Source organism: Macaca nemestrina, chromosome 6 (assembly GCF_043159975.1).
Source record: "Macaca nemestrina isolate mMacNem1 chromosome 6, mMacNem.hap1, whole genome shotgun sequence".
NCBI classification, from domain to species: domain Eukaryota; kingdom Metazoa; phylum Chordata; class Mammalia; order Primates; family Cercopithecidae; genus Macaca; species Macaca nemestrina.
This window is the reverse complement of record NC_092130.1, coordinates 103992567-104014542: the sequence shown is the minus strand read 5'-3', so window position 1 is coordinate 104014542 and position 21976 is coordinate 103992567. Positions and strand designations below refer to the sequence as shown.

At 38.3% G+C, this 21976-nt stretch overlaps 1 protein-coding gene across 1 annotated transcript in view; it reads left to right on the top strand.

The window, feature by feature from the left end:
- The window catches only part of LOC105475167 (FCH and mu domain containing endocytic adaptor 2), a 142146-nt gene that overhangs the window by 10933 nt on the left and 109237 nt on the right, over nt 1-21976 (top strand). The window contains exons 2-5 of the mRNA XM_071098823.1: nt 1988-2079; nt 18680-18754; nt 19752-19893; nt 19987-20139. Coding sequence (XP_070954924.1) covers nt 1988-2079; nt 18680-18754; nt 19752-19893; nt 19987-20139 — 462 coding nt within the window. The remainder of the gene's footprint in view (nt 1-1987; nt 2080-18679; nt 18755-19751; nt 19894-19986; nt 20140-21976) is intronic.

The following is a 21976-nucleotide window of genomic DNA, read 5'->3' as shown; positions in this document are numbered from 1 at the left end:
GATAAATGGAAATGGTTATTCAAAATGCTAAGGGTACTGTTTATATTATCTTGTTACAGATAGGACATTTTAATTTGTGATATGTAGGCAAACTAATTACTAGCTACATTGAGTTTATCAGGACGCACTTCAACATAGCTGGAAGTTCTTATGCTTTCTGTTTTCAGTGGACTGTGGAAAAATCAAGTTTTGGATTATATAACACTTGCTTATGGTATTGCTTTTCCAACAAATATATTCCATTCTTCTTTATTTCATTTTCACTAAAGAAAAATAAAACTGCTGCCTGTAAAGAGAGTTTTTAAACCTAGTGTATCGGTTGTCTTTTATTTCATCGAACAAATTGACATTTCTAATGTTATCTTTATGATTTACCAATTTAGGATTCATAGGATTAAACAGCAGTAGAGGTTTTCCAGGATTGTGTAGTGATCTATTCTATTAATATCTCATTAATTAGCCTGGGCGCAGTAGCTCACACCTGTAATCCCAGCACATTGGGAGGCCAAGGCAGGTGTATTGTTTGAGGCTGGGAGTTCGAGACCTGCCTGGCCAACATGGCAAAACCCTGTCTCTTCTAAAAATACAAAAATTAGCTGGACGTGGTGGTGCACACCTGTAATCCCAGCTACTCGGGGGGCTGAGGCACGAGAATCGCTTGAACCCGGGACAGGGAGGTAGCAGTGAGCCATAATTGCTTGTCTGCACTCCAGCCTGGATGACAGAGTGATCTGTCTCAAAAACAAAAACAAACAAATGAAAATCCTATTAATTAAAAACTAGAAAATAGCCTGTTACTTCTCTTTTGTTAAATTGTATCTGTTTTCTCATTTCTCAAGTTAAGTTTACTGACTGAAAGATCTAAGTATTTTGTGATACTCAGTGCTGATATGACTTAAGTACTTTACTGTCTTAATTCAGAAATCAAGATTTAGTAATTTTAAAGCACAAACTCTAAATTAAATGATCAGGAATTTCTTACTGTGTGTTAAAGAAATTGAAATGGGATTTGGTAATATGTTTTGAAAGGTCCATGTTTATCTTTTCTTAATTATGCCGCATATTCCTTAAAATTTCATACTTTTTTGTTGTTTTGTTTTTTGACGGAGTCTCACCCTGTCTCCCAGGCTAGAGTGCAGTGGTGTGATTTCGGCTCACTGCAACCTCCACCTCCTGGGTTCAAGCGATTCTCCTGTTTCACCCTCCTGAATAGCTGGGATTACAGGTGCATGCCACCACACCCGGCTAATTTTTGTATTTTTAGCTGAGATGGGATTTCACCATGCTGGACAGGCTGGTCTAGAACTCCTGACCTCAAGTGATCTGCCCGCCTCTGCCTCCCAAAATGCTGGATTACAGGCATGAGCCACCACCCTACCACGCCCAGCCTCATACTTAATTTTTTTTTTTTTTTTTGATATGGAGTCTAGTTCTGTCACCCAGGCTGGAGTGCAGTGGCGCAATCCCGGCTCACTGCAAGCTCCGCCTCCCGGGTTCACGCCATTCTCCTGCCTCAGCCTCCCTTGTAGCTGGGACTACAGGCGCCCTCTACCACACCCGGCTAATTTTTTGTATTTTAAGTAGAGACAGGGTTTCACCATGTTAGCCAGGATAGTCTCGATCTCCTGACCTCATGATCCACCCACCTCGGCCTCCCAAAGTGCTGGGATTACAGGTGTGAGCCACCGCGCCTGGTCACAACTTAATTTCATTAATTGTACTTTTATGGGTGATTACAAAGTGTATGCATATTTGTGTGTATGTAGGTATATGTATATATAGTTAATTGTAAACTATATTAAAGCATATAATATTGCTTTATACTGTTTAAAATCATACAATAAATGAGAATAATTAAATTAAGGAAAAACACCTCACCGGAGCACAGGATTGCATATTGGTTAGTGTTGGCTTTTTATATTCTCAAGTCATTTTTATCTGTTTTTTTTTTTTTTTTTGTGAAACTAAAAATCTTTTTACATTTTAGGGGGAAAAAAATAGTGGCTTTGATGTCCTCTACCATAATATGAAACATGGACAGATATCAACTAAAGAACTAGCAGATTTTGTAAGAGAACGGTATGTATCTTTTTTTTTTTTTTTTTTTATACTTTAAGTTCTAGGGTACATGTGTATAAGGTGCAGGTTTGTTACATATGTATACTTGTGCCATGTTGGTGTGCTGCACCCATCAACTCGTCAGCACCCATCAACTCGTCATTTACATCAGGTATAACTCCCAATGCAATCCCTTCCCCGTCCCCCCGGTATGTATCTTTTAAATAAGTAATTTGTTTAACAAATTAATAGCAATTTAAATTTTAGAATATAAATCATGGAGAAAACTTTATTTGGATGTGGAATAAAGCAATCCTTGTTTTAAAATATATACTGTAATTCTATCTATCTATTTGTATCTATCATCTACACAGCTGAGGGCTCTATAGTGGCTCAAAGTGGCATTGTTAAACCCCTGGCTTGCAGATTCCTGCTTGAAAATATTATGTACATATTTTTCACTGGGTATGCTAGCAAGGTGATATAATAAAGTTGAGAAGTTTGTAGGATAAAGCATTAACATTTGTTAAACATGCTAAAATAATTAGAAAAGATTACGTTTTCTGAACTTCAGTTTAATTTTATGTTTTTGTAACTTTTATTTTAAAAGTCCTAAGTATATATTTTAAAATCTTGCAAATTTATAAAATGTGATTGTCTTTAAGAGTCTTAGAATATAGCAAATTTAAAAGCTATTAAGAATAAATATAATTTGATTATGATTCAAAATCAAACAGAACTCAAAAGCTGCTCTCCTACTAACTTAAAGCTGTTTTGTGGCTACCCCAACTTAGTAATTATTTATATGAACACATTTAAAATCTTTACCTTGATAATACAGGGATTCTTTGGCTTTAAATTTAATACTCCATTTATTCATGTATTCTTTCAACAATACATATCCCATCAGTGCTGTGTACCAGGTACTTGTCTGGATTATGGGAATATAGTGGTTAAGATACAGCTTCTCCCTTCATGGAGTTTACAGACTGGTAGGAATTGGGGAATAAACTATTATATAAGTTCAGTTCTTTTCTTACTTTCCCCTCTCTACTGGAATCAACAAGCAATGCAAAAGCTCAAGTGCCCTGGGTAAGGCTCTTCTTCCTCTGGGCTTCTACATCATCATTGGCAGGAGGAAAGGAAAGGCCGCAGAACTCTGCATCTCTTGGCATGTTCCTTAGCCTTCCCTCTTCCCCTACACCTCACTACTATCACTGTCTGTTTTGGAACCATCAGGGCAGGTGTTCTTATGCCTTTGAGCCCTGTTTATGTTAGTCATTGTAAGAAGTCCAGGACTCCTGAGTCATCCTTCCTTTGCCCAGAATCTATCCCTTTCTGATTCTTTGGGCAGTGAGACAATCCCTTCTACTTCCCCTTTACTACCTTATTTTTCTCCATAGTGTGTATAACAATCTGATCAAAGTGATACTTCACTTATTTATTTTTCTGTCTCTTCCCACTAGAATATAAACCCAACAAGGGCAGGAATTTTTGTCTTTTTTTGCTTATTTTGTCTTTTTGCTCTATTTATGCACTTGTGATAGTGCTTGGCACTTGGCAGGCCCTCAGTAAAGGTTTTTCCATGGAACGAAGCTCTTAACTTCATTATGCTGATCCCAACTATCATTATTTTTGCCTGAACTTCAGCAGTAGCTTCTAACTGCTCTATCTACATTCGTTCTTGTTTTCCTACAACTTAACTCTCTGTACTGTAGTTGGAGTGGTTTTTTTTGAGCTACAGTACAGATCAGTTTGTTACCTTTTCTCTTTCAGCCATCTCAAGGGCTCTTAAGATATGCCTGCATTGTCTGACCCTCAAACTACCTTTCAGGTCTTACTGTTCCAGACTCTCTGCTAGGCATGGGATACAACAGAATATTGTCTCACAGGAGAACATAGAAACAATTAACAAAGATGAGTAATAACAAAACTGCATGCATAGTACAAAGAGATATATGAATTACAGGCTGCTCCTTATTCTTTCCACTCCAGAGATATTGGGTATCTTATGGAAAGACTTCCTCTGTCTAGTCCAGGCTTTGTGAATACCTATTCTTCTCTTCACCTAGTTAATGGCCTACTTATTCTTTGGAGCTCAGCAATGTGGTCCCTGCTCTTAGGATGCCTTTCCTAATCTCTCTGACTAGGTCAAAAACACCTAATATAATTTTTTGTTACATCACCTATCTCTTTGTAGTATTTATAAAATTTGGTAATTATTTATTTTTATTTGTTTTTATGTTCCTCTGTGAAACAGTATTCATTTGTATCCCAGTGGCTAGCACAGAGCCTGGAACATAGGAAAATCATATTTCTTGAAGGACTGAATGAGAAAGGAAAAAATGTAAACTTTGTATACATTATCTGATAGATAGATAGATAGATTGATTGATTGATTGATTTGAAACAGAGTCTAGCTCTGCCATCCAGGCTGGAGTGCAGTGGCCCAGTCTCTGCTCACTGTAACTTCCATTTCCTGGGTTCAAGCAATTCTTGTGCCTCAGCCTCCCAAGTAGCTGGGATTATAGCCCTGTGCCACCATGTCTGACTGATTTTTGTATTTTTCTTTTTTTTTCGAGACAGAGTCTCACTCTGTCACCCAGCCCAGGCTGGAGTGCAGAGGTGCGATCATGGCTCACTGCAACCTCCCTGTCCTGAGTTCAAGTGATTCTTGTGCCTCAGCCTCTTGAGTAGCTGGGACCACAGGCATGCGCCACCATGCCTGGCTAATTTTTGTATTTTTTGTCGAGACGGAGTTCTGCCATGTTGGCCAGGCTGGTCTGGAACGCCTGACCTCAGGTGATCCGCCCATGTTGACCTCCCAGAGTATTGGGATTACAGGTGTGAGCCACTGTGCCTGGCCAGGCTCATTTCATTTTAGTACTGAATAATATTCTGTTGTCTGGATGTACTACATTTTATCCACTAACTTACTCAGGGACATCTTGGTTGCTTCCAAGTTTTGGCAATTATGAATAAAGCTGCAGTAAACATCTGTGTGCAGGTTTTCGTGTGATCGTAAGTTTTAATTAAATTAAATTTTAAATACCAAGGAGTGCAGTTACTTGATTATATGGAAAGAATATGTTTAATTTTGTAAGAAACTCATCTTCCAAAGTGACAATACCATTTTGCATTTTAACTAGCAATGAATGAGAGTTCCTGTTGCACCATATCCTTGCCACATTTGGTGTGGTCAGTATTCTAAATTTTGGTTGTTCCAATAAGTGTATAGTGGTATCTTATCATTGTTTTAATTAGCATTTTCCTGATGACATGTGATGTGGAGCATCTTTGCTTTTAATTTTTTTTTTTTTTGTAGAGGCAGGATCTCACTATGTTTCCCAGGCTAGTCTCGAACTCCTGACCTCAAGTGATCTTCCCTCCCCAGCCTTGCAAAGTGCTGAGATTATAGGTGTGAGCCACTGCACCTGGCTTTTTTGTTGTTGTCAAGATGGGGGTCTCACCATGTTGCCCAGGCTGGTCTTGAACTCCTCGTCTCAAGTGGTCTTCCTGCCACAGTCTCCCAAAGCACTAGGATTACAGGAGGGAACCAGCACACCTGTCCTTCATCTTTTCATACGCTTATTTGCCAGTTGTGTATCTTCTTTAGTGAGGTATCCGTTAAGGTCTTTGGCCCATTTTTGTTTTTAATAGGGTTGTTTGTGTTCTTATTAATATTTTAAAATTTTTTTATTATACTTTAGGCCCTGGGATATATGTGCGGAATGTGCTGGGTTGTTACATAGGTATACATGTGGTTTACCATGATGACATCAACCTGTCTTCCACATTAGGTGTTCCTCCTCATGCTATCCCTCCCCCAGCTCCCCAGCCTCCAACCCCCCAAAAGGCCCTGATGTGTGATGTTCCCCTCCCTGTGTCCATGTGTTCTCATTGTTCGACTCCCACTAATGAGTGAGAACATGTGGTGTTTGGTTTTCTGTTCTTGTGTTAGTTTGCTGAGAATGATAGTTTCTGGATTCATCGATGTCCCTGCAAAGGACATGAACTCATCCTTTTTTATGGCTGCATAGTATTACATGGTGTATATGTGCCACATTTTCTTTATCCAGTCTATCACTGATGTGCGTTTGGGTTGGTTCCAAGTCTTTGCTGTTGTGAACAGTGCTGCAATAAACATACGTGTGCATGTGTTTTTATAGAATGATTTATAATCCTTTGGGTATATAGCCAGTAGTGGGATTGCTGGGTCAAATGGTATTTCTGGTTCTAGATCCTTGAGGAATTGCCACACTGTCTTCCACAATCGAACTAATTTACACTCCCACCAACAGTGTAAAAGTGTTCCTATTTCTCCACATCCTCTCCAGCATCTGTTGTTTCCTGACTTTTTAATGATGGGCATTCTGTCATGAGATGGTATCTCATTGTGGTTTTGATTTGCATTTCTCTAATGACCAGTGATAATGAGCTTTTTTTCGTATGTTTCTTGGCTGCATAAATGTCTGCTTTTGAGAAGTGTCTGTTCATATACTTCGCCCACTTTTTGATGGGATTTTTTTTTTCTTGTAAATTTAAGTTCTTTGTAGATTCTGGGTATTAGCCCTTTGTCAGATGGATAGATAGTAAAAATTTTCTCCCATTCTGTCGGTTGCCTGTTCACTCTGATGATAGTTTCTTTTGCTGTGCAGAAGCTCCTTAGTTTAATTAGATCTCATATGTCAATTTTGGCTTTTGTTGCCATTGCTTTCGGTGTTTTAGTCATGAAGTCTTTGCCTATGCCTATGTCCTGAATGGAATTGCTTAGATTTTCTTCTAGGGTTTTTATGGTTTTAGGTCTTACGTTTAAGTCTTTAGCCCATCTTGAGTTAATTTTTTGTATAAGGTGTAAGGAAGGGGTCCAGTTTCAGTTTTCTGCATATGGCTAGCCAGTTTTCCCAACATCATTTGTTAAACAGGGAATCCTTTCCCATTGCTTGTTTTTGTCAGGTTTGTCAAAGATCAGATGGTTGTAGATGTGTGGTGTTATTTCTGAGGCCTCTGTTCTGTTCTATTTGTCTATGTATCTGTTTTGGTACCAGTACCATGCTGTTTTGGTTACTGAAGCCTTGTAATATAGTTTGAAGTCAGGCAGAGTGATGCCTCCAGCTTTATTCTTTTTACCTAAGATTGTCTTGGCTATACAGGCTCTTTTTTGGTTCCATATGAAATTTAAAGTAGTTTTTTCTAATTCTGTGAAGAAAGTCAGTGGTTGCTTGATGGGGATAGCATTGAATCTATAAATTACTTTGGGCAGTATGGCCATTTTCACGATATGATTCTTCCTATCCATGAGCATGGAATGTTTTTCCATTTGTTTGTGTCCTTTCTCATTTCCTTTACCAGTGGTTTGTAGTTCTCCTTGAAGAGGTTCTTCACATCTCTTGTAAGTTGTATTCCTAGGTATTTTATTCTCTTTGTAGCAATTGTGAATGGGAGTTCACTCATGATTTAGCTCTCTGTTTGTCTATTATTGGTGTATAGGAATGCTTGTGATTTTTGCACATTGGTTTTGTATCCTGAGAATTTGCTGAAGTTGCTTATCAGCTTAAGGAGACTTTGGGTTGAGACGATGGGGTTTTCTAAATATACAATCATGTCATCTGCAAACAGACAATTTGACGTCCCCTTTTCCTATTTGAATACCCTTTATTTTTTTCTTTTTCCTGATTGCCCTGGCCAGAACTTCCAATACTATGTTGAATAAGAGTGGTAAGAGAGGGCATCCTTGTTTTGTGCTGAATTTCAAAGGGAATGCTTCCAGTTTTTGCCTGTTCAGTATGATATTGGCTGTGGGTTTGTCATAAATAGCTCTTATTGTTTTGGGATACGTTACACCAATACCTAGCTTATTGAGCGTTTTTAGCATGAAGGGCTGTTGGATTTTGTTGAAGGTCTTTTCTGCATGTATTGAGATAATCATGTGGTTTTTGTCATTGGTTCTGTTCACGTGATGGATTACATTTATTGATTTGCGTATGTTGAACCAGCCTTGCATCCTAGGGATGAAACTGACTTGATCGTGGTGGATAAGCTTTTTGATGTGCTGCTGGATTTGGTTTGCCAGTATTTTATTGAGGATTTTCACATTGATGTTCATCAGGGATATTGGCCTGAAATTTTCTTTTTTTGTTGTTGTGTCTGCCACGTTTTGGTATCAAGATGATGCTGGCTTCATAAAATGAGTTAGGGAGGAATCCCTCTTTTTCTGTTGTTTGGAATAGTTTCAGAATGAATGGTACCAGCTCCTCTTTGTACCTCTGGTAGAATTTGGCTGTGAATCTGTCTGGTCCTGAGCTTTTTTTGGTTGGTAGGCTATTAATTACTGCCTCAATTTCAGAGCTTGTTTTGATCTATCCAGGGATTCTACTTTTTCCTGGTTTAGACTTGGGAGGGTGTATGTGTCCAGGAATTTATCCATTTCTAATAGATTTTCTAGTTTATTTATGTAGCGGTGTTTCTAGTATTCTCTGATAGTAGTTTGTAATTCTGTTGGATCAGTGGTGATATCCCCTTTATCATATTTTATTGTGTCTATTTGATTCTTCTCTCTTTTCTTCTTTATTAGTCTTGCTAGCAGTCTATTTTGTTGATCTTTTCAAAAACCAGCTTCTGGATTCATTGATTTTTTTGAAGGGTTTTTCGTGTCTCTATCTCCTTCAGTTCTGCTCTGATCTTAGTTATTTCTTGTCTTCTGCTAGCTTTTGAGTTTGTTTGCTCTTGCTTCTCCAGTTCTTTTAATTGTGATGGTAGAGTGTCAATTTTAGCTCTTTCCTGATTTCTCTTGTGGGCATTTAGTGCTATAAATTTCCCTCTAAACACTGTTTCAGCTGTGTCCCAGAGATTCTGGTACGTTGTGTCTTTGTTCTCATTGGTTTCAAAGAACTTATTTCTGCCTTAATTTCATTATTTACGCAGTAGTCATTCCGGAGCAGGTTGTTCAGTTTCCCTGTAGTTGTGCAGTTTTGAGTGAGTTTCTTAATCCTGAGTTATAATTTGATTGCACTGTGGTCTGAGAGACTGTTTGTTATGATTTCCATTCTTTTGCATTTGCTGAGGAGTGTTTTACTTCCAATTATATGGTCAATTTTAGAGTAAGTGTGATGTGGTGCTGAGAAGAATGTATATTCTGTTGATTTGGGGTGGAGAGTTCTGTAGATGTCTATTAGGTCCACTTGGTCCAGAGCTGAGTTCAAGTCCTGAATATCCTTGTTAATTTTCTGTCTCGTTGATCTGTCTAATATTGACAGTGGGGTGTTAAAGTCTCCCAGTATTATTGTATGGGAGTCTAAGTCTCTTTGTGGGTCTCTAAGCACTTGCTTTATGAATCCGGATGCTCCTGTATTAGCTGCATATGTATTTAGGATAGTTAGCTCATCTTGATGCATTGATCCCTTTACCATTATGTAATGGCCTTTGTCTCTTTTGATCTTTGTTGATTTACAGTCTGTTTTATCAGAGACTAGGATTGTAACCCCTGCTTGTTTTTGCTTTCCATTTGCTTGGTAAATATTCCTTCATCCCTTTATTTTGTGCCTATGTGTGTCTTTGCATGTGAGATGGGTCTCCTGAATACAGCACATCAATGAGTCATGAGTCTATCCAATTTGCCAGTCTGTGTCTTTTAATTGGGGCAGTTAGCCTGTTTACATTTAAGGTTAATATTGTTATGTGTGAATTTGCTCCTGTCATTGTGATGCTAGCTGGTTGTTTTCCCCATTAATTGATGCAGTTTCTTCATAATGTCGATGGTCTTTACAATTTGGCATGTTTTTGTAGTTGCTGGTACTGGTTGTTCCTTTCCATGTTTAGTGCTTCCTTCAGGAGCTCTTGTAAGGCTGGCCTGGTGGTGATGAAATTGCTCAGCATTTGCTTGTCTATAAAGGATTTTATTTCTCCTTTGCTTATGAAGCTTAGTTTGGCTGGATGTGAAATTCTGGGCTGAAAAGTCTTCTCTTTAAGAATGTTGAAAATTGGCTCCCACTCTCTTCTGGCTTGTGAGGTTTCTGCCGAGAGATCTGCTGTTAGTCTGATGGGCTTCCCTTTGTGGGTAACCTGACCTTTCTCTCCGGTTGCCCTTAACATTTTTTTCTTCATTTCAACCTTGGTGAATCTGACAATTATGTGTCTCGGGGTTGCTCTTCTCGAGGAGTATCTTTGTGGTGGTCTCTTTTTTTCCTGAATTTGAATGTTGGCCTGTCTTGCTAGGTTGGGGAAGTTCTCCCAGATAATATCCTGAAGAGTGTTTTCCAACTTGATTCCATTCTCCCCATCACTTTCAGGTACACCAATCAAATGTAGGTTTGGTCTTTTCTCATAGTCCCACATTTCTTGGAGGCTTTGTTCATTCCTTTTTATTCTTTTTTCTCTAATTCTTGTCTTCATGCCTTACTTCATTAAGTTGATCTTCAGTCTATGATATTCTTTTCTTCCACTTGATCGATTTGGCTGTTGATACTTGTGTATGCTTCACAAAGTTCCCTTGCTGTGTTTTTCAGTTCCATCAGGTCATTTATGTTCTTCTCTAAACTGGTTATTCTAGTTAGCAGTTCCTCTAACCTTTTTTCAAGGTACTTAGCTTCCTTGCATTGGGTTAGAACATGCTCCCTTAGCTAGGGGAGTTTGTTATTACCCACCTTCTGAAGCCTACTTCTGTCAGTTTGTCAAACTTATTCTCCATCCAGTTTTGTTCTCTTGCTGGTGAGGAGTTGTGGTCCTTTGTGCTTGAAACCCGGGGCCCTGCTAGTTCCCTGCTGGAGCACCCGAGGGAATCTCCTGGTCTGCGGGTTGCGAAGACCATGGGAAAAGTGTAGTATCTGGGCTAGAATGCACCATTCCTCAGAGCACAGTCCCTCATGGCTTCCCTTGGCTAGGGGAGGGAGTTCCTCAGTGCTTTGTGCTTCCTGGATGAGGCGATGCCCCGTCCTCCTCCTGCTCGCTCTCCATGGGCTGTACCCACTGTTTAACCAACCCCAGTGAGATGAGCTGGGTACCTCACTTGGAAATGCACAAATCACCTGCCTTCTGCATTGATCCCGCTGGGAGCTGCAGACTGGAGCTGTTCCTATTCAGCCATCTTGTCGGCTGCCCCCTTACTGGGTTTTAAGAGTTTTTTGTGTATTTTGGATAACGATCTTTTATCAGATGCGTCATTTGCAAATATTTTCTCACAGTCTGTGGTTTGTTTTCTCATTCTCTTGACATTGTCTTTCAAAGAACAGAAGTATTTCATTTTAAGGAAGTCCAGCATATCCATTATTTATTTCATGGATTTTGCGTTTGGAATACCTTTGGTATTGCAGTGCCTTTAGATATTGTGTCTAAAAAGTCATCACCATAGCCAAGGTCTGGTGTATTGGAGTGCCTTTAGATATTGGAATGCATTTACATATTGTTCTAAAAAGTCATCATCATACCCAATGTTGTCTAGGTTTTCTCCTACGTTGTCTTCTAGGGGTTTTGTAGTTTTATGGTTTACATTTAGGTCTGTAATACATTTTGAGTTAATTTTTGTGAAGGGTGGAAGGTCTGTGTCTGGATCCAATTTTTTTTTTTTTTGCATGTGAGTGTCCAGTTGTTCTGGTACCATTTATTGAAAATACTATCTTTGTTCCATTGTATTGCATTTGCTCTTTTATCAAAGATCAGTTTAACACATTTGCTCTTTTGTCAGAAATCAGTTTACTGTATTATGTGAGTCTATTTCCGGGCTTTATATTCTGTTCCATTGATATATTTGTCTGTTTTTTGGCCAGTAGCACACTCCTTTGATTTACTGTAGCTATTTTTTTTTTTGAGATGGATTCTCTGTCACCAGGCTGGAGTACAGTGGTGCTGTCTTGGCTCACTGCAACCTCCGCCTCCTGGGTTCAAGTGATTCTCCTGCCTCAGCCTCCCGAGTAGCTGGGACTTAAGGCACATGCCACGACGCCTAGCTAATTTTTGTATTTTTAGTAGAGACGGGGTTTCACCATGTTGGCCAGGATGGTCTCGATCTCTTGACCTCGTGATCCACCTGCCTCAGCCTCCCAAAGTGTTGGGATTACAGGCGTGAGCCACCATGCCTGGCCTTTTTTTTTTTTTTTTTTTAATACTTTTAAGTTCTAGGATACATGTGCAGAATGTACAGGTTTGTTCCATAGATATACATATGCCATGGTGGTTTGCTTCACCCATCAACCTGCCATCTACATTAGATATTTCTCCTAATGCTGTCCCTCCCCTAGCTTTATTTTTTTTCTTTTTATTTATTTATTTGTTTTTGAGACAGGGTCTCGTTCTGTCTCCCAGGCTGGAGTGCAGTGCAGCCTCCACCCCTTGGGCTCAATCAGTTCTTCTCCTTCAGCCTACTGAATAGTTGGGACTGTACACATATGCCACCATGCCCAATGTCTTTCAAAGTGACAGTACCTGTTTTTTTTTTGTAGAGACAAGGTTTCACCATGTTGCTGAGGCTGGTCTCAAACTCCTGTGCTCAAATGGTCTGCCCACCTCTGCATCCCAAAGTGCTGGGATTTTACAGGCATGAGCCACTGTTCCCCGCCTGATTTATTGTAGTTTCATAATAAGTCTTGAAGTTGAGGAGTATCAGTCTTCCACCTTTGTTCTGCTCCTTCAGTATTTTGTTGACTCTTCTAGATCTTTTGCTGTTTTCAGATTTTTTTACTATTACCAAGTAATGTTGCCTTGAATAGTTCTGCACATATGTCCTGGTATGCATATATATACATTTATATTGGGTATATACTCTGGAGTGGAATTGTGAGGCCATAAAGTATATGGATGTTCAACTCGAGTGACTAATACCAAAGAATTTTCCAAGGTGGCTGTATCAGTTTACACCACCTTCCATCCTTGTTTGAGATTTCCAGTTGTTTTATGTTCTTATCAGTTCTTGGTATTGTCAGTCTTTTAATTTTAGCTTTTTTGATAATCGTAGTATCTATCTCATTGTGACCTTAATTTGCATTTCTCTGGTGAGTAATGGGATATGTTTTTCTTTTTCTCTCCTCACAGTGTGTCAATTATGTGAATTATTGAAATTTGGGTGTTAAATCAATTCCCCATTCTTGGTCTAAGCACAATTTGGTGGAGATGTGGTTATTCGTTTTATATGTTAGTGGATAAAATTGCTGCTATTGTGTGTGCAATTTTTACATCTATACTTGTGAGTGAGATTGGCCTGAACATTTTCTTTCTCTAAGTGTCCTTGTTAGGTTTTGGTATCAAAGTTTGTTGGCTTCATAAAGTGAATTGGGGAGTATATCCTATTATTGTATTTTCTGCAAAAATTTTTGCAAGATTATTGTTTTTTCCTTATGTATGTAATAGAATTTTCTGGTAAAGCCATCTGGGCTTGAAATTGTCTTTGTAGGAAGGTTTTAAATTACATGTTTAATTTCTTTAATCATTACAGGACCATTCAGATTTTTTAGTTCTGTGAGTTTGAAAAGTTTTATTTTTCTATGAATGTCTTAATTTTATCCAAACTTTAAGGTTTATTGCCAAAAATTTATTATTATTATTGTTGTTATTTTTGAGACAGGGTCTCACTCTGTCATCCAGGCTGCAGCCTTGACCTCCTGGTCTCAAATGATCCTCCCACCCCAGCCTCCCAAGTAGCTTGGGCTATAGGGATGCACCACCATGCCCAGCTAATTTTTGTTTTTTTTTTTTGTAGAGATGAGGGTTCACCAGGTTGCCCAGGCTGGTCTGAAATACCTGAACTCAAGCGATCCTTCTGCCTTAGCCTCCCAAAGAGTCGGGATTACAGGCATGAGCTGTTGCACCTGGCCTGATTTCTATGTGTTACACTTCGTTGATATGCCTTTTGAGTCTCTTAATCTATAGCCACCCACCTCCTTACCTTTTGTTGTTGAAGAAACCAGATTATTTGTTCTAATAGGGCCCCATATCCTGGAATATGCTAATTGCATACGTATAGTTTATTAAATATCTTCCTTTATCCCTGAATTTCCTAAAAATTGTCATTTAAATCTAGTAGCATGATCAGATTCTATTCGGTACTTTTCTTTTTTGGACTGAGTCTCACTCTGTCACCCCGGCTGGAGTGCAGTGGCATGATCTTGGCTCACTGCAACCTCCACCTCCCAGGTTCAAGCGATTCTCCTTCCTCTGCCTCCCCGAGTAGCTGGGATTGCAGGTGCATGCCACCACGCCCATCTAATTTTTGTATTTTTAGTAGAGGCAGGGTTTCACCATGTTGGCCAGGCTGATCTCAGACTCTTGACCTCAGGTGATCCACCCGCCTCAGCCTCCCAAAGTGCTGGGATTACAGGCATTAGCCACCACGCCCACCTCTAGTATTTTAGAAAAAATACTTCTTAGGTGGCGATGTGTACTTCCACCAGAGGCATATATTATCCAAATATAACTGTTTTGTGATGTTAGTGGCCATTGGTGATGATAACCTAGATCTGTTATTTTATTAAGGATTTGCTTTCATTTATATTTTTGCTGGGTATGGAATTCCAGTTGGTAGATTTTTTTTTAATTAAGTTTTTTTGAAGATCGTTCCATTATCTACAGTTGAGATGTTAGCTATCAGTCTAGTTACTGGTTCTTTGAAGGTAACATTTGGTGGTGGGAAGAGTTTGGTTGCTTTTAAGATATCTTTATTTTGTTCTTTCTCTTTTTAATTTTCAGGAGTTTTTACTATAATGTGACTAGGACCAGATGTAATTGTTTTTAAACAATTTATCCTCTTAAAGTTTGTTGGGCTGCTTGGATCTGTGGTTTGATATCTTTTATCAGTTTTGGAAAATTCCCTGTTGTTATTTCCTCAAATATTTTCTCTAACTCATTCTTTCTCTTTACTCATTTATTGGACTTTTCTTGCTTTGTCCTTTACATCTCTTCACATTCTTTTTTGTCTTTCCGAACTTTAATGTTGGATAAATTATTCTCATCTATCTTTTAATTAACTAAATCTCTTTATTTTTTTAATTTTCCTTTTTTTTCCATCTCCCTTTTATGGTATAAATCTCAATATAGGATATCAAATCAGCTGCTAAACCCCATCCAAGGAGTTATTAATTTGGTGGTTGTATTTTCTAGATCTGTAATTTGCTTTTTTTTTTTTTTTTTCCAAATTTGGTATGCTTTCCTCCACTTCTTAAAATTATTTCCAGTTCTGTACTGAAATTCTTCTTTTGGAGTCTCTACTTGAAGGGCATGGGATTTTTCTATGCTCTCTACCTTTACTGGACCTGAACTCTTTTATTTTTGTCTCCCTTACCCTGTGAGGCTGAGAAAAGCTGTTTCATTTCTCAACTGATCAGTGACCTCTTTTGGATACCCTCCAGGAAGAAGTTGCCCCACATACCTGACTGACTTGTCTGGATACCCTTCTCTTGGATCTTTATTCTTAACTGCCCCTTAAGTTTTCTAATGCTTTTCCGTTACCTTGCCTCCACCCTCAACTTATCATGTTTTCTAAATTTTCCTCAGTGAGAAAAGTTTTTGTGTCAATAATCTGATTCACTATTACAGGTTAAGTATCCCTTATCTGAAATGCTTGGTACCAGAAGTCTTTTAGAATTAGGATTTTTTCAGATTTTGGAGTATTTGCATATATATAACAAGTAATCTTGGGGGTGAGACCCAAGTCTAAACTTGTAATTTATTTGTTTTCTACACACCATATACTCACAGCCTGAAGGTAATCTTATACAATATTTTAAATATTTATACAATGTTTTAACTATTTTTCTTTTTCTTCTTTTTTTTTTTTTTTGAGACAGAGTCTTGCTCTGTCACCCAGACTGGAGTGCAGTGGCACGATCTTGGCCCACTGCAACCTCTGCCTCCCAGGTTCACACCATTCTCCTGCCTCAGCCTCCTGAGTAGCTGGGATTACAGGTGTGTGCCACCAAGCCCAGCTAATTTTTTTGTATTTTTAGTAGAGACGGGTTTCACCGTGTTAGCCAGGATGGTCTCCATCTCCTGACCTCATGATCTGCCCACCTCGGCCTCCCAAAGTGCTGAGATTACAGGCGTGAGCCACCGCACCCGGCCTATTTTAATAATTTTTCTACATGAAACAAAGTTTTGACTGAATTTTGACCATGACCTGTCACGAGGTCAGGTGTGGAATTTTCTGCTTTTGGCATCATGTTGGTCATCAAAAAATATATAGATTTTGGAGCATTTCTGATATTTTGATTAGAGATGCTTGCTTGTTTGTTTATTTGAGGCAGAGTTTCACTCTTGTTGCCCAGGCTGGAGTGCGGTGGCATGATCTTTTCTCACTGCAGCCTCTGCCTCCTGGATTCAAGCGATTCTTCTGCCTCAGCCTCCCGAGTAGCTGGGATTACAGGCGCCCACCACCATGCCCAGCTAATTTTTGTATTTTTATTAGAGATGGGGTTTCACCATCTTGGCCAGGCTGGTCTTGAACTCCTGACCTCAGGTGATCTGCCGGCCTCAGCCTCCCAAAGTGCTGGGATTACAGGCGTAACCACCATGCCTGGCTGATGAGGTATGTTTAATCTGTACTGGAAATTGAACCTCTTTACCTTGCTGTTAAACTTACCCATTGATATACTAACAAATATTAACTTTTTTGGATGAACAAAGTATTACTCTTGTAGTAATAGTATTTTAAAATGACAGAAGAGCTTAAAGGAGCAGGAAAGAGTCACAGTACCATCAGTGAGAGGCAGTTACTGTTAATATTTTGTTTTTGTTAGAGAGCTGGTTTTTGTGCAGATTAGGTTGGGGAAGAGTTTGGAGATGAGTTTAGATATTCTGAGTTTGAGGTGGTTCAAATATCTTAGTTATGTTTGGGGTAGTTGGATATTGAACAGATGGGTTAGTGCAAGAGCAGTGTGAAGATCTGGGTTTAGAAATTAGAAGCAGAAAGTTAGTTGGACCAATCAAAGTAAATGGAGGGATAATGGTGGTTGTAGAATGTTCCCCTATTAAGGGTAGCACACATTGAGAAGAGCCAGGCGAAAGGTAAAACTGTAAGTTTTGTAGTGTTAAGAAGACTATACAGGCTGGGCGCGGTGGCTCATGCCTGTAATCCCAGCACTTTGGGAGGGCAAGTGGGGCGGATCACAAGGTCAGGAGTTTGAGACCAGCCTGACCAATGTAGTGAAATCCTGTCTCTACTAAAAATAAAAAAATTAGCTGGGCATGGTGGCAGGTGCCTGTAGTCCCAGCTACTCAGGAGGCTGAGGCAGGAGAATCACTTGAATCCGGGAGGTGGAGGTTACTGTGAGCCAAGATCGCACCACCGTACTCCAGCCTGGGTGACAGAGCCAGACTCCGTCTCAAAAATAGAACAAAAAGGAGGCCATACAAAATGTATATTCTGTATTTATAGGTGACATGTCTATAGGATAATTTATATCTTTTAGAATTCTGTATTTAATGGCTATGGATGTTTTTTACCATATGTTAAATGGTAGTTATATAAAACATAGTATTCTAGTGTGAAATATTTGCTAATATTTTAGATCTAATCACAAAATAAATTAAGCCATGAATGAAGTTCAGGATTTCAGACTTGATGATTCGTATTTAATTTTGTGCAAATGACTGTCATTAATCTCTTGTTCTATTAAGTGTGCATCACAGTGTTGAAGAATAATAAAACTAAGTACAAGGAAGTATTAAATACAAATGACACACTTATCACAGTGAATCAGCTTACAGAGAAAGAGAGAATACAAGAAGTAGCACTCTTATATTTCCTGTTCAGATAAGCATTGGTACTAAAGATAAAAAGAGTTGTGACTCCATTAAAATTTTTTCTGTGGCTGAGCATGGTGGCTCATGCCTATGATCTCAGCACTTTGGGAGGCCGAGGTGGGAGGATTGCTTGAGCCCTGGAATTCCAGATCAACCTGGGCAACATAGCGAGACCCCATCTCTACAAAAAAATACAAAAATTAGCTGGGTGTTGTGGGGCATGCTTGTAGTGCCAGCTACTCAGGAGGCTGAGGTGGGAGGATTGCTTAAGCCTAGGAGGTCAAGGCTGCGGTGAGCTATGATCATACCACTATACTCCAGCCTGAGTGACAGAGCAAGACTCTGTCTCAAAAAAATTTGTGTGTGTGATATAAATTATTATTATTATTATTATTTTTTATTTTTTATTTTTTTGAGACGGAGTCTCGCTCTGTCACCCAGGCTGGAGTGCAGTGGCCAGATCTCAGCTCACTGCAAGCTCCGCCTCCCGGGTTCACGCCATTCTCCTGCCTCAGCCTCCCGAGTAGCTGGGACTACAGGCGCCCGCCACCTCGCCCGGCTAGTTTTTTGTATTTTTTAGTAGAGACGGGGTTTCACCGTGTTAGCCAGGATGGTCTCGATCTCCTGACCTCGTGATCCGCCCGTCTCGGCCTCCCAAAGTGCTGGGATTACAGGCTTGAGCCACCGCGCCCGGCCGTGATATAAATTATTTTAGTTCTGTACCAGAAAGAACAGTTAAAGATAGGCCAGCAATTCATGACTACATATATGTACTTATTTTTAACATGTCATTTTTGAGGTATCTTTTTGTTTTTGCATTTTTAATTGTATTTTGATAACTTTGCTGTTTTTGGTCACTAAACAAGAGATATTATGATGTGGATATTTGATTTAACAGAGCTACCATAGAGGAGGCATACTCCAGGTCAATGACAAAACTAGCAAAATCTGCAAGCAATTATTCACAACTTGGGTGAGTTAATTTCTTCCTCTTTTTCAATGTTCACTTAGGCAAAGTTCTTGAGGATTCTAGGTTCCTATTGAGGACATAACAGTTCAAAAGCATAGTAAAATATATGCTTATTTTAAAAGTATCTGTGAATATTAATATATTCTTCACTTGATAGAAAATATAATTGAACTTGCCGAATCAGTCAATGTAGTCAAAAGTAATCAAAAGTAAATGAAATTTATTTTTTCCCTTTTAAAAAACTACTTAGTCATTCAATAGTGTTTGAGGTTATAAATATTATCTTATGCACATGCAGTGTATTTATTCTGGTTGGCTGTTAAGTTCATTTAAATTCTGAGGTAGTTTAACAGTGATCTTTAAAAACTCACTTAAGATAAACTTTATTGAAATGATTAAGATGCATTAAAAATGTCTCCTGTGATTTTATAGACGGTCATTAGATCTTCCTTTAAAAAATTTGTATTAAAAAATGTGTTCCTTGAAAAATGAAAATACTACATTTAAAATGAGATGTGCTCATTGCCATAACAATTATGGAAAGAATAATTATCTAAAAATTGGACTTTTGAGTGTTTAAATTCACAGAAACTTTATTTTTGATGAAGCATTTTAAATAGAATACTAAATTGAAGTTTGATAACAGTTAAATTTTAACAATAGACAGTGATAGGCTTCTGATACAAGTTTAAACAACTAAATCAACTCAGAAATTTATATAATTAAGAGGAGTAAGAGTTGTGATAGTGTAATTAACCCATTTTTATATTCCTGAGGTCCAAAAATATAACCAATGATAAAAATAACCAATTTTAAATAACCAATGATAAAAAAATTCAAGGTCAGTCCGTCAATCATTTTATTCAGTATTTAAGTTTCATCTTTTGCCCAAATAAGGTTGCCGTATATACCACTATTGTTTCCATTGGTTCCTTGTTAGAACCGTAATTTTTTTTTTTTTACTTTTAATAAGTTATTCCCATATTTTTTATTTTCTTAGAACATTTGCACCAGTATGGGATGTATTCAAAACATCTACAGAGAAATTAGCAAATTGTCACTTGGATCTTGTTAGAAAATTGCAAGAATTAATAAAGGAAGTTCAGAAGTATGGAGAAGAACAAGTAAAATCTCATAAAAAGGTACCAGTTTTTTTTCTTGTTAAAGAATTGATTGGTCAGATATTGAATACTTTACAGTTCAGTCATTTTGATGAATCGTTTCATACTAAACAGACTAAAGAAGAAGTTGCAGGAACTCTGGAAGCTGTCCAAACCATTCAGAGCATAACTCAGGCCCTCCAGAAATCCAAGGAAAATTACAATGCCAAGTGTGTAGAACAGGAGCGTTTGAAAAAAGAAGGAGCTACACAAAGAGAAATAGAAAAGGTAATCATGATAAAATAACGTATCTGTGGTTTCAAAGCACCTTGACATACAAAATTGCATTTAATATTTAGATCAAACTCAAAATTATCTCATTTTAAAGTGAAGACACTGTGCCTTACAGTCCTAGTGATTTACCCAAGTAAAACACAAGATTTGTCAAGTATGTTGTCTGTGGTCAATAGGTTAGCAAGCACATAAAAAACAATGATTGATTTGAGACGGTGTTTTGCTCTCGTTGCCTCGGCTGGAGTGCAGTGGCACAGTCTTGGCTCACTGCAGCCTCTGACTCCTGGGTTCAAGTGATTTCCCTGCCTCAGCCTCCCAAGTAGCTGGGATTACAGGCGCATGACACCACATCCGGTTAGTTTTGTATTTTTAGTAGAGATGGGGTTTTACCATGTTGGTCAGGCTGGTCTCGAACTCCTGACCTCAGGTGATCCGCCCGCCTTGGCCTCCCCAAGTGCTGGGATTACAGGCGTGAACAACCACACCCAAACAAAAAAACAATGATTTTTAAAATGTTAGTGACACATTTTCAGGATATTTTTGTAGTAATATAATTGATGGGGTAATTACTTTGTGTAAAATTTAACCATGAGGTAAAATTGTTTTGAAACAAGATTTTGGTATATTTAGAAAGATATAGGTACTTGCACATAATCTTTACACTTGTGTTGTGGTGATTTATTGCTGACTTTGAGCACATTTATGTAGCATTGTGGTAAACCACAACCTTTTCTTCCATTTATGTTTTAATGGAAAGTGGCTTTTTTTTTTCTCCTTTCAAAACAGTTTAACCATTTACTTATTTGATGTGGTATATCTCACTTAAGAATGAGCCATGTGGAGCAATAATTTTGAAAGCTTTGTAAAACGTTTGAAATATCCGGTAAAAAAAGAAAACCAAAGTGTACCAATAGTATGATTATGACTGTAAAAGAGCTGTGTATTTATATACTTTTACATGTTTAAATGCACAGATACTTTATTTTTGATGAAGCTGTTAAATGGAATAATAGTTTTACGTTGAAGTTTGATAATAGAGTTAATTTTTAACAATAGATGGTGATAGAAAGCCTTCTGTTACAAGTCTGAGTAACCAAATCAACTCAGAAATTAATATCATATAATTAAGAGGGGCTGTTAAAGACTTGTGATAATGTAATTAATCCATTTCTATATACCTGAGGTCCAAAATATTTCAAACAACTAACCAATGAAATATGATATATGACTATACATGGGCAAAAAACTAGAAGGGAATGTGGAAAAATGAAAATAGGTGATTTAGAATTTGGAGCAATAAGGCACATGATCTCAGGACCTTCTGGGGACTGTGTCACAGATGAAAAAAATGAATTTGGAGCAATATATTGTTTATAATAAATAAAAATTTGATTTGTGTAGTAAAAATTGGGAGGGGTAAAAATGAGCCACAGTAAATTCATGGTTTGAAAACACCCTCTGCTTCAGACATAGCAATTATGAATAAAATATAAAAAGGGACAACAAAATAACAGGGTCCAAAAAGAATAATATTTTATCTCTGTGGACCAGAATAGAAGAGAAATCCAAAATGGCACGTAGAGATTGATTATGCAAGCTGTTGAACTCAGAAGTCCTAAAGTGGGCAGTGGAATTTGGCTCTTATGTGGCAAAAGGGACTAAAAGCTCCCCTCTTGGGATGAGGTACAAAGAGCCTGACTCATTGAGTAAAACTATAGATAGGGAGAAAACAAGGCTCTTGGGTTGCTGACAAGAACTAAAGCCTTATTGGAAGTTGGGGATTTAGGGACACAGATACAGAGACACAATCCTGACTTGAAATCAAGCCAAA